The sequence below is a fragment of the Etheostoma cragini genome, chromosome 5 (assembly GCF_013103735.1).
Source record: "Etheostoma cragini isolate CJK2018 chromosome 5, CSU_Ecrag_1.0, whole genome shotgun sequence".
Taxonomy (NCBI): Eukaryota; Metazoa; Chordata; class Actinopteri; order Perciformes; family Percidae; genus Etheostoma; species Etheostoma cragini.
This window is the reverse complement of record NC_048411.1, coordinates 7,163,426-7,174,120: the sequence shown is the minus strand read 5'-3', so window position 1 is coordinate 7,174,120 and position 10,695 is coordinate 7,163,426. Positions and strand designations below refer to the sequence as shown.

General features: G+C 39.0%; 1 protein-coding gene across 3 annotated transcripts in view; it reads left to right on the top strand.

Annotated features, from left to right (window-relative positions):
• ppm1f (protein phosphatase, Mg2+/Mn2+ dependent, 1F) overlaps positions 1-10,695 on the top strand; it is a 62,236-nt gene that overhangs the window by 25,510 nt on the left and 26,031 nt on the right. For all 3 annotated transcript variants that reach the window (XM_034871903.1, XM_034871902.1, XM_034871901.1), the window contains exon 3: positions 3,642-3,772. In XM_034871903.1, coding sequence (XP_034727794.1) covers positions 3,642-3,772 — 131 coding nt within the window. The remainder of the gene's footprint in view (positions 1-3,641; positions 3,773-10,695) is intronic.

The window sequence follows — 10,695 nt, the reverse complement described above, 5'->3', positions numbered from 1 at the left end:
ACAGCTGTAGTTAATTTGTTTGTTTGTGGTCTTGTGTGTATTTTTTTAGTTTTACACATATGAAGCCTTTTTATGTGTTAGTTATGGTTCTTATAGTTGATAATGGTTCTGTAACATAATTTTATGTAACGTTTTTTGCCTGTTATGTTCAAGTTATCACCACTAAAGACAGATATTTGTCAACAAAATGTTTTTGTGAACATCAATGACATTCATAACGGTGATAACTGAAACAGATATACAACACACCATGTAAACAGGGTGTATATGTATGTATATGTACACATGATTCATGTGTATACACATTTGTATTGCAAACAGACCTAAGTACTACACAGATAAGAACATCTGCCTCTGCACTACCAAAGTGAACCTAAAATAACTATAAAATATATAACACACACTGTTGTCCAAACCCACAAAATCAACAGACATAGACGGCATCTTGGAACTTTGTGATCAGTACTCTATGGTGATGTCACCAAGTGGTGTCCCATTTCATAGGGGTATGTTTTCACCCCTTACCCCTACCCCTTGGTTTCAAGGGCCAAGGGGTAGGGGTAAGGGCCAAGGGGTAGGGGTAAGACGGGGAAATGGGATTCAGCCTTAGTTAAAAAACTGAAATTGAAGTTAGGTTTTTTCTTTAGAATCAAGTGTTTATCATTTGAAGCAAGAAAACAACTAGTAAATGCAATATTCTTGTCTATCTTGGACTACGGTGATATTTTATACATGCATTCAACCTCCCAGTGTCTTCATGCTTTGGACACCATGTTTCATGGAGCCTTGAGATTCATCACAAACTTAAAATCTCTTACTCATCACTGTTTGCTGTATTCTCGGGTCGGGTGGTTTTCACTCTCCATTCAGCGTTGGATGCACTGGCATCTTTTTATTTATAAGGCAGTACTAGGACTTCTTCCTCCTTATCTGAACACTTATATCCTCCCGAGGTCCGCAGGGACATATCCCCTGCGCTCACAGGATCTGGTTTTATTGACAGTCCCTAAAGCCCGCACTGACTTCGTCAATAAGGCTTTTCATTTTGCAGCCCCATCTGCATGGAATCAGCTTCAAAATGTACTCCAGTTGAAGGAGTTGGTCTCATTTTATTCTTTTAAAGGCTTGTTAAAGGACCTTGCAGAAGGGCAGTCTGTATGTCACTGTTTTTAAATTGATTTAGGAGCCTGGTTTTTTATAATGACATTGTTGTTTGATTATGAGTGAAAGTGTGTTTATGTATTTACATGTAAGTGTCTCTGTCTATCTGAAACGTGCTGCTGCCACTTGCCAGGACACTCTTGTAAAAGAGATTTTTAATCTCAAGGAGTTTTTTATCCTGGTTAAATAAAGGTTTGAATGAATGAATGAATCTCAGAGAAGACAAAAACATATGTTATTAGCAAGCAGACACGGGGGATTACAAACTAAGACAGCAGATGATGAAATGCCATCACATAGAATGTTGATGTGTAAACTGTCGTTCGGGAAAAAACACAGCGGAGGTAATGAGAGGGCCACACAGCAGTGGCCGATAGCTCATGTAGCGCCTCTTAATGAACTGATCAGTGGTTTCATTTGTCCTAATTGAGCAGGAACAGGGCTTAATGTTAATACCGATCAGCAGAATTCTGGCTTCTGTAGCAGTTTACTACTAGAGTGCAGTCTGCAAAAGTGTCTACACATCTACGCGTCTTCAAGACGTATCAGGAATAATATCGTGTGTGATGTGAATGGTGCTTTTTATTGCCCAAGTTAGGCTTGGGATATACAACTCTCAGAAAAATACAGCATGTGTTGTGCAAGTGTTGGGGTTCCTGGCCTTAATGTTAAAACGTATCAGAGACAGTAAAGGAGAGTAACAGGTATGGAAACACTCTCTCTCTCTCTCTCTCTCTCTCTCTCTCTCTCTCTCTCTCTCTCTCAAAGCAATTTACATTAATTCATTGCCTGCATGTCATATTAAAAATATAGGTGTCAAAAATATACTTAACTAATTGCGATGCAACTATATTACAAAACAATTACATTACGCATCCCACCATCCTGGTGTTGGTACAGGAGAGCAGAGGAGAATGGGGTGGGGGGATGCCAGAGAGCCATAGGCTGCACACTGAAACTTTATCTCAGGAGGTGGGTGAGAATATTTTCCCTGTGTATTACTGGATTTCTAGTGACAGCCTGCTCAAGCGCATGCAGCATAGAGGCACCCAGATTGCCAACAAATGCCTCATCTCGGTCATATGGGCCTGATGTCCATAAACAGTCTGTGTGGGGAAAAGCAGGGTTGAGGCTGCAGCCAGTATGGCTATTTCTATATGAAACGAGGGTGCCTCTGCCATGCTGGCTGTGCTGGCTGTTGATGGAGTATGACGATGGTTAGGATCTCAGAAGCCAATCGTGTCCATTCTGCCAGTGCAAAGTAGAGCTGAAAAAGTGTAAGCTCTGCCAAAAAAGTGAAAACACACCAGCAGGAGATGGAAGAGGGTCCTACGTATGGTGCTGGCATGGATATGTAGACTTTAAACTAAATTGGGGGAACTAGGCTATGTAATGATGTGATATGTCAGTCTGAAGTTTGGGATGTAGGTGATGTTGTGACAAGGCCATGTTGATGTGTTTTTGGATGTTAAACAGTGTGATACATGGATCTCACTTGGACTTAAAGACATATTCTGTCTGCATAGTCATGGATTTCATAGAAATTAGTGGAATATGGCAATAAAAATCTTTATGGGCCGTTTTCTCAAGACAAGTTTTTTCTTACACTCTGTTTTTCCACTTCTGAAGCACCTACATCCAATAAACTGTACATTTATATTCCTAACCAGGGCATGAAGTTAACTTTTTTGACCACCTGCCACAGTCACTTTTTACCAGCCACTGGCTTAATTTCATGCCCTGATCCTAAATATATTTTGAAGGTTTTTAGAGAGGGATTTGTTGATATATCATTCTTGGCCTGGTTTATGACATGTTGTGCCTACAAATAGAACGCATAAAGAAAGAAATTTGAACCTTATTCTTTTCAATGGTCAGATTCTTTGCTTCAAAATATATGCGAATTAGTGCATATCTAAATAGATATAGCCTGATTTGCATAGTTATACATCAAATTCCAACGGGTAAAGTTGCCGCACGGACCGCTACAGGAAATCATTCTTACCACTGGCAATAAAACTCTTCAACATGTCATCCCTGGGTGCTAGATGAGACTTTTAGACACCACAATATTGCAATAAGGTCAACCGGCGCGATTGTTTAATTTACATTTTAGCATACATTTAGCATATTCTTAAGCAGTTGCACATTTTGTTTCTCCCATCTTGTATATATTTAAATATTTGTTCTTATATTGTTATATTTTATTCTTATTATTATTATTTCATGTATATTGTATGTATGTATATTTTTTCCTATGTGTTGCTGTAACACAGTAATTTCCCATTTTTGGGGATCAATAAATATCTATCTATCAGGGTGGTATCTTTAAGTTAAATCTTTTGCCCTATTCACCTGTAGTTTCTCGCCTAAAGGAGTGGTGGCAACAATTTTGATATGGCAAGTCTGGTGAGAAACATTAGTCATGTTCAGATCTTGACAAAGTACAGATGTATTTCTTCTTGTCTTTGTTTGTTCAGGGGTGCTCCTGCAGGCCTCAGTGCCCTCTTGTGCCAGACAGCACTGTCCCAACTGCTGCAGAACAACCTTTTACCATTCCACTGCCCCCACGAAGGTGATGACAACCAGGAAGAAGAACAGCAAGTAGTCTGTAAGTGTTTTATTTTATGCTCATTTGGAGGCTGCTTTGTAGTTTGTGGTGCCGTTTAATTATATAGTATTATATAGTATTGAATACTGAAGGTTGTCTCTAATCTTTAGTCTACCCTTATACCCTTTTTCCACCAAAAGCATGTACGCAGGTTTTGTAAATGTGGTAAAACCCAATAAAAAAGGCAAAATTCTTCATTCCCATTGCCATTAGACGAGTATGCATTTTCTTCATGATATGTCAAGTTCAAAGTCATGAAAATGCTGGAAAAGGGATGAACATCTGTCATCTATCCAGTTGTTACATTTACCACCAACAAAAGCCAGATGTTAGTCAGTGTTTTACCTGCATAGAGAATTATGAGTCGGCCACCTCAGTGACATTTCATCCTACCTTATGCTCTCGCCTAAACTACAAAGGTCTTCATGGAAAAACTATATGTCATTTGGAACAATTGTAGTTGTGACGCCATTGCGTCGTCACCGCCGTTGGTGGTGCTGTACATAATCAGCACCATGTACCCTGAAAAGCGCTGCCAACACAGCCAAAATTGTAAATAGAGTCATCTGTTTTACTGCTGCCAAACCACGGGTAAGCGGTAGCTCCATAGTGTCTTGCTGGTAGTAGGGTTATAACATTCAATTGATATATATTAATTAAAGGTGCAATATTAAAATGTGATATTTCTTGTCGAGGTCAATAGTTCTCTCACGAGATCACTACTCAAGTGTAGAATTACGCCGGTACTAACTACGACGGATTCATCCTAAATCAATGGGTGCAAAATTTGCAAAATTGAGAGGCAAAATAATTTACCAAATTGAATTTCAAAACTTCATGCACTTTTATTTGTAGTAATAGTTATATTATCTTTATTGTTACTATAATTGCCACTGTTCACTATACCAACTGCTATAATTATCATGGTTTAAATGTCATGATTCCAAATAAGAAAAAGCATTTTGTGTTTTCCTACTCCTTTAGGACAATAGTATTTATTAATTTAGGACAATGCACGTTAATAAACACCGAACGGCCCCGAACGAACTGGATTCAAAGTAGTAATAGACAGGCAGTAATAGCCTAATGTCGGCTATTTAAGAATAGATTTATTAGGGCCCAAGCACTGAAGTGCACCAACGGTGTCCTAGCACAAAGTGCAAGGAGCCTATTGTTTTTGTGAGGATTATTATTCCGCATCTCTCCCGTCTCTCTCGTTTTGAGGGTCTTAGCATGCGGAAAAACAAAAACTTGCACACATGTCAGACATATAAAAAATCACAAATTTCTGTAGTGATTGGTCTTGTGCATTTTCAGGGGGCTCCATAGTGTAACGTGCGCCCGGAGTTTGACAGAAGTAATCATTTATCATACTAACTTTTGAGGGAAAATGCATATCATCTGGAACTCTATTGAGTTAGTTTTAGAAAAAAAATCACAACATTTAAAACCTTAACGATGCGGCGAATTTTGTGCAAAATTTGTCATATTACGAATCTTGTTTGAGGACTTTAGGGTCCATGTAAACTCTTAAAATCTTGCAGCCATGTGCAGAATATTAAAATCTTTCATCTGAATTCACATTTAGGCTTGGGTGTGGTATGGTTGCTCTATAGTGCCCCCTAATTGGTTTTGAGCCTGGTTTTAGCCCTTGGGCACAAATTTGACGGCCTCAATATATACGAAAACTCACCAAAATTGGCACCCACACAAACACCTGGGAGCTTTGCAAGATTGTTTACCGATTTGGCCCATACTTGTAAGCGGACTCAATAGCGCCCCCTAAACGTGTGGGAAGGCCTTAACGTGGACTTAGTTACTCCGATCTTTACTAGATTTGATACGCATACTGCTCTAATCATTGTGGACAAATTTACCATTTACCTTCATTAGCTCCGCCAAACCAGAAGGCGGCCATTTTCACTTTATGAAATTTCATGTGTTTTACATTCTTTTGAACTCCTCCTAGGCCTAGATTGCAATCTTATTGACTCTTTGCAGGTAGTATCTACTGACACTTATGATGAAAGTTATCCAAAGAATTTTGATATTGCAAAAAATGTGCAAGTTACAGAGGACCAACTTTCTGTCTGGGGCTGTTGAATGAGGAAGTTGCGTATCTGGCCAAAATTTGTTCCGATTGCCACCAGACAAGACACAGTTGTTCCGCATAGTGAATCGGCCATTAGATGGCGCTGTTAGAACTTTTGTTATTTTTTTATATACGGGAAACATACTTTGTCTAACTACTCCTGGGGCGTGACTCCAATCTGCACGAAAACTTGCAGATAGACTCGGTGGATCCTCCTGACAAGAAATCATAAAAATAATTTTGATAGCCAAAATTATGTGCAAGTCATGGAGGACAAACTGCTTGTAGGTGGGTTTCGCAACAGGAATGGCTGTGTCTTGGCAAGGGCTATTGCAATTGACAGAAATGTAACACAGTTGTTCCTCCTGGGCCTATGAGGCTGTGTGCCACATTTGCTGTTAATCACTCTTCAGATGGCACTGTTTAGATTTTTTTTACTTGATTAATAAGTTCCCTATCTGCCAAACTTGCTTTTTTGGGGCTGTTGAAAGAGGAAGTTGCGTATCTGACCTATGCTGATTCCAACTACCACCAAATATGACACAGTTGTTCTGCGGAGCGGCTTGAGCATCCATGCCAAATCTTGGGTGAATCGGACATTACATGGCGCTGTTAGAATTCTTTTTAACTAATTAGCTACATTGCAATATATCTAGCATTAATCCCATCTGCATGAAATGTTGAATTTTTAATAAAAAATTTCAAATTTTCAAATTTTACAAATCCAATTTTAAATGTTTTTCTTTCACAACAAATACCTATCTGACTGAATAGTTTGTTTGTTAAATGGGGTAAAAAACTGTTGCCTTTAATGAAACTCGTTGTGACTGCATGATTGTCTGTGTGACTCAACTGGCTCCGCCCCCCATGAAATCCCTAACGCAGCACCATGGCTGGAGGCTGTCGTTGGCTGGAAGATGACAAAGATTTATTTTATCTGAGTGCCGCGCAAATGCACTGCCACAAAGCGTGGCACCTGCCAGTACCCCCGATCTGGAAGGAGGCGAGGGACTGCCCATCGCTGCTTGCAGCTTAAATTAGCTTATTTTTTTGCTTTTTTATTTTTTATTTAAATACTTACCATAGTCTTGCAATTTAAGTAATTTGTCTATTTTTTTGTATTTTCAAAATAAATATTCATACATTCATTAATTTATTCATTAATTCCTGTTTTGATGTAAAATGAAATATTAAATGAAGAAATGCTCTATTTAAATTTGTTATGTCCTTGGTGGTCCTCCATATTTCGTCATTCAAGTTTTCTTTAAATCATTGTCTTCTCATTCTTGTGAACCCAGTATCCCTTGTACTGAGGGTCTTGTCACACTCCTATTATCAATATTAATGATTTAATAATCAACCATCTAATACATTGATGCAAAATGAATATATACATATTACAAAATATATAGAAATACATAGAAAACATGTATACATATATCATCATCTTTAAGATATTTATTTTTTCATATTCCTATGACACAGGTGTTACTGTTTGCACAGCCCCTTAATGCTTGCAGCGCCCGGCTCATGGCATTCATCCAAGAACAAGATAGTGCACTGTATTTTGAACTTAAGTTTTGAATTTAAGGAAATCATCTCCACCTTAACCTCTTGGCACAGAAACCAATATTTTACTAATGCTCCCTGTTCTAATTGTTACGTTTCAAAGAGACCCTATTATACTATGTATAATAGACAGAATTAAGAGACCACTGAATCATTATCAGTTTTTCTGTTTTTAATATTTATTGGCATGTGTTTGATTACTATAAACATGTTTGTTTTATTCTACAAATGTTTTGACAACATTTCTTCTAAATTCCAAATACAAATGTTGTTATTCAGATTGTTTATGTTATGAAAATGACAACTCTTCAAAATAACAAAAAAGAATTTTTCATTCGTCCTTCACAAAGACAAATCTGCCCAATTACAGCCTTACTGAAGCACCCCCAGATAATCACTGATCCTCCACCAAATTGAAAAGGGGGGGGCCAGACACTGTGGCTTTTAGGCCTCTCCAGGTTTCCGTCTAACCATTAGACGACCAGGTGTTTGGCAAAGCTGAAAATTTGACTCATCAGAGAAGATGAGCTTACTCAAGTCCTCTAGGGTCCAATCCTTATGGTCTTTTGCAAACTTTAGCTTGGCTTATCTTTGCTTCTCATTGATGAAGAGCTTTTTTTCTGGCTTTGCACGACTTCAGCCCTGCTTCTAGGAGCCTATTTTGCACAGTCCTTGCTGGGCACTTCAGCCCAGTTGCTGTTTGCCATTCTTTTTGTAAATCACTTGATGTCACTGTACGGTTTTTGAGTGACATGCGAATGAGTTGGCGGTCATCCCGGTCAGTGGACAATCGTTTTCGCCCTCTTCCAGTCTGTAGCTTTGTTGTCCCCAATGTCTGTTGCTTGACCTTGTTCTTATGAACTGCCGTGTTTGAAATGTTAAGGATGGAAGCAACATGACGCTTACTTTACCCTTCTGCCAGTAAAGCCAGAATTGAACCCTTCTTTTCCTCACTCAAAACTTTTTATTTTAACTCTTTTGGCAAGGTCAATTGTTCCTTTTTTGTTTAGATTACCTCTGTGGTACTAGTAGCCCTGTTTTTGCCATCCAGCAGGCCCTATTGCAAGAGGAAAGTGATGACCACAGCAGTGGCTTTTATACTTTTCCTCGTTAAATAAGATTTGGCTCAGGTGAACACTTAATCAGCACCTCATTAAGTTGAATGAGGTGTGCCTGTGTTGGAATTTAACAGCCACTGGAGTGGAATGGCTGCCATACTTGTAGAGATACTGATTTAAGACAAATAAAGGAGTGGTCTCTTAATTTTTTCCAGAGCTGTGTGTGTGTGTGTGTGTGTGTGTGTGTGTGTGTGTGTGTGTGTGTGTGTGTGTGTGTGCAGCATGATATTTAATCTCTTGGGGTCTACTAGAATAGGTTTAAATGCTTCGATGTTAACAAACACATTGATCCCTAACTTGCACCTGGCACAGCGCAAAGCCCGACGAAAGTGTCTTTACAAGTTTAAGAAAGACTCAGTTGTCAATTTCCCATCCAGCGCCCACGTTGTTTAATTAGCAAATGCACCTGCGCCCATCTATATGCCCATGAGTGTGCTGGTCTTACAGGGGTGTGTGTTCAGGTGCATTCATTGCTATCTTGAGGCAGCGGAAAATAATCGCACCATTGACCAACAAAAACCTGGTCTAAAGTCAATAACGTAGCATCTCATTGTTATTTAACAACTCATTAGTAAAATGTGCCTAGGCTCGTTTACAATGCGCACACTATGCTTGTTACAAACACAAGGGCATGCAGCAGCACACAGTAAAAGGTTAAAAATAAAAATATTACAATGTTAAAATGAATGATGGCATGATATGCTTGCACGCACGAGCAGATCAATTTCTTCTCATGAAAATCTTGCCTTCCTGCTTAGCAAATTCTGCATCATAATAGCAATGTGCCCAGGTACAAACACACCTGGCTTTTAAAGGGAATCGTAGATGACACTTTTATTGGTTTATTGCATTTTACGCCAAAAACACACCTATGATTAATCAAGACACTAAGTACAACCCATTTGAATCATGCATCGGGTGCAAGGACCAATTTTTCCGCCATTAAACTAGCAAAAGTGGATTTGTACACGCCCTAAACGCAACTGTGCCAGTCTTTTCATGCCATGGGCTTAGATTGTTAAAATTGGCCAAAATGTTTCTCATTCTGCCCATTGCTGCAACGCCTCTGCCTGAAACAGTCTGTCATGACCATGGCTCATCCCTGCTTGGACTGGGTAGCATGGCTTTGGGGATTGTGGGACCCAGCATAGGGTTTGCTGTAGGCTTCACAGTAAAGGAATTGAGGGTCCACAGGTCAAATACTAAGTCACCTCCTGCTTTCTTTTGTATGGTGGCAAACCATTGTTTAATCAGGTGGCACTTGTGTGCATCCTTTGCCTTCCTTAGCTGCATTATTTGTTTATTGCTTTTGGGTATGTAGGTTTTGTTATTTTGGGCAAAGTAAAACTGTTTGTTTTAGTGGGAAAAACAAGCAAAACTATTTAGCACAAGCTAGCGTTAGCAACGTAGCCAAGGCCTTACGTTACATCTGAGCACCGTGTAACAAACTAGCATAGCCACAATATCAACACTTGGTAGTAGTAAACGTTAAAACATTCCACAACTAATAAAGCATACTCTCAGGTTGTGATTTTAAAGCTTTGAGCTGTCTAAACAAAGTGGGAACTGACTGGTCTTTAGGGAGCAAATGCTAGGAACATCCACTGTGCGTGGTTCACAAATCAGTCTTTAGTAAAATGAATAAAACACAAAAAAGTTCTGCTACTGAATAATAGTGGTTTAAATACCTTTTAGCTGCTGACTCATTATTTCTTCCTCCTTTTGAAGTAATATGCTTTCGCACCAAAAGCACACTGCAAAAATGTCCTCTGCTCTAACCGGTTTTGTTTGAGGTGAGGGCTGCAGCTATCGATTATTTTAGTAATTGATTATTCCATTGATTAATAATTGTTTTATTGAAGAGCAATAATATACAATAGTTTGGTTTAATTTTTGGAAAAATAAATAGTTGTATTTCCTACATTGCTTACAATATCATCTCTTAAAAAACTAAGGGTGCTCCGATTGATCGGTCACTGATCGTTATCGGCCGATAAAGGCTTTAAATAGTTTGATCGGTGGTCTCCATAAAGGCCGATCAGATGGAACGATGAGAGGCACGACTTGTGTGAAAAAAAAAAATCTACGCGCAGCTAAAATGGCGGCCTACCTACATTCACCGGTCTGGCAGTTCTACAAGGTGT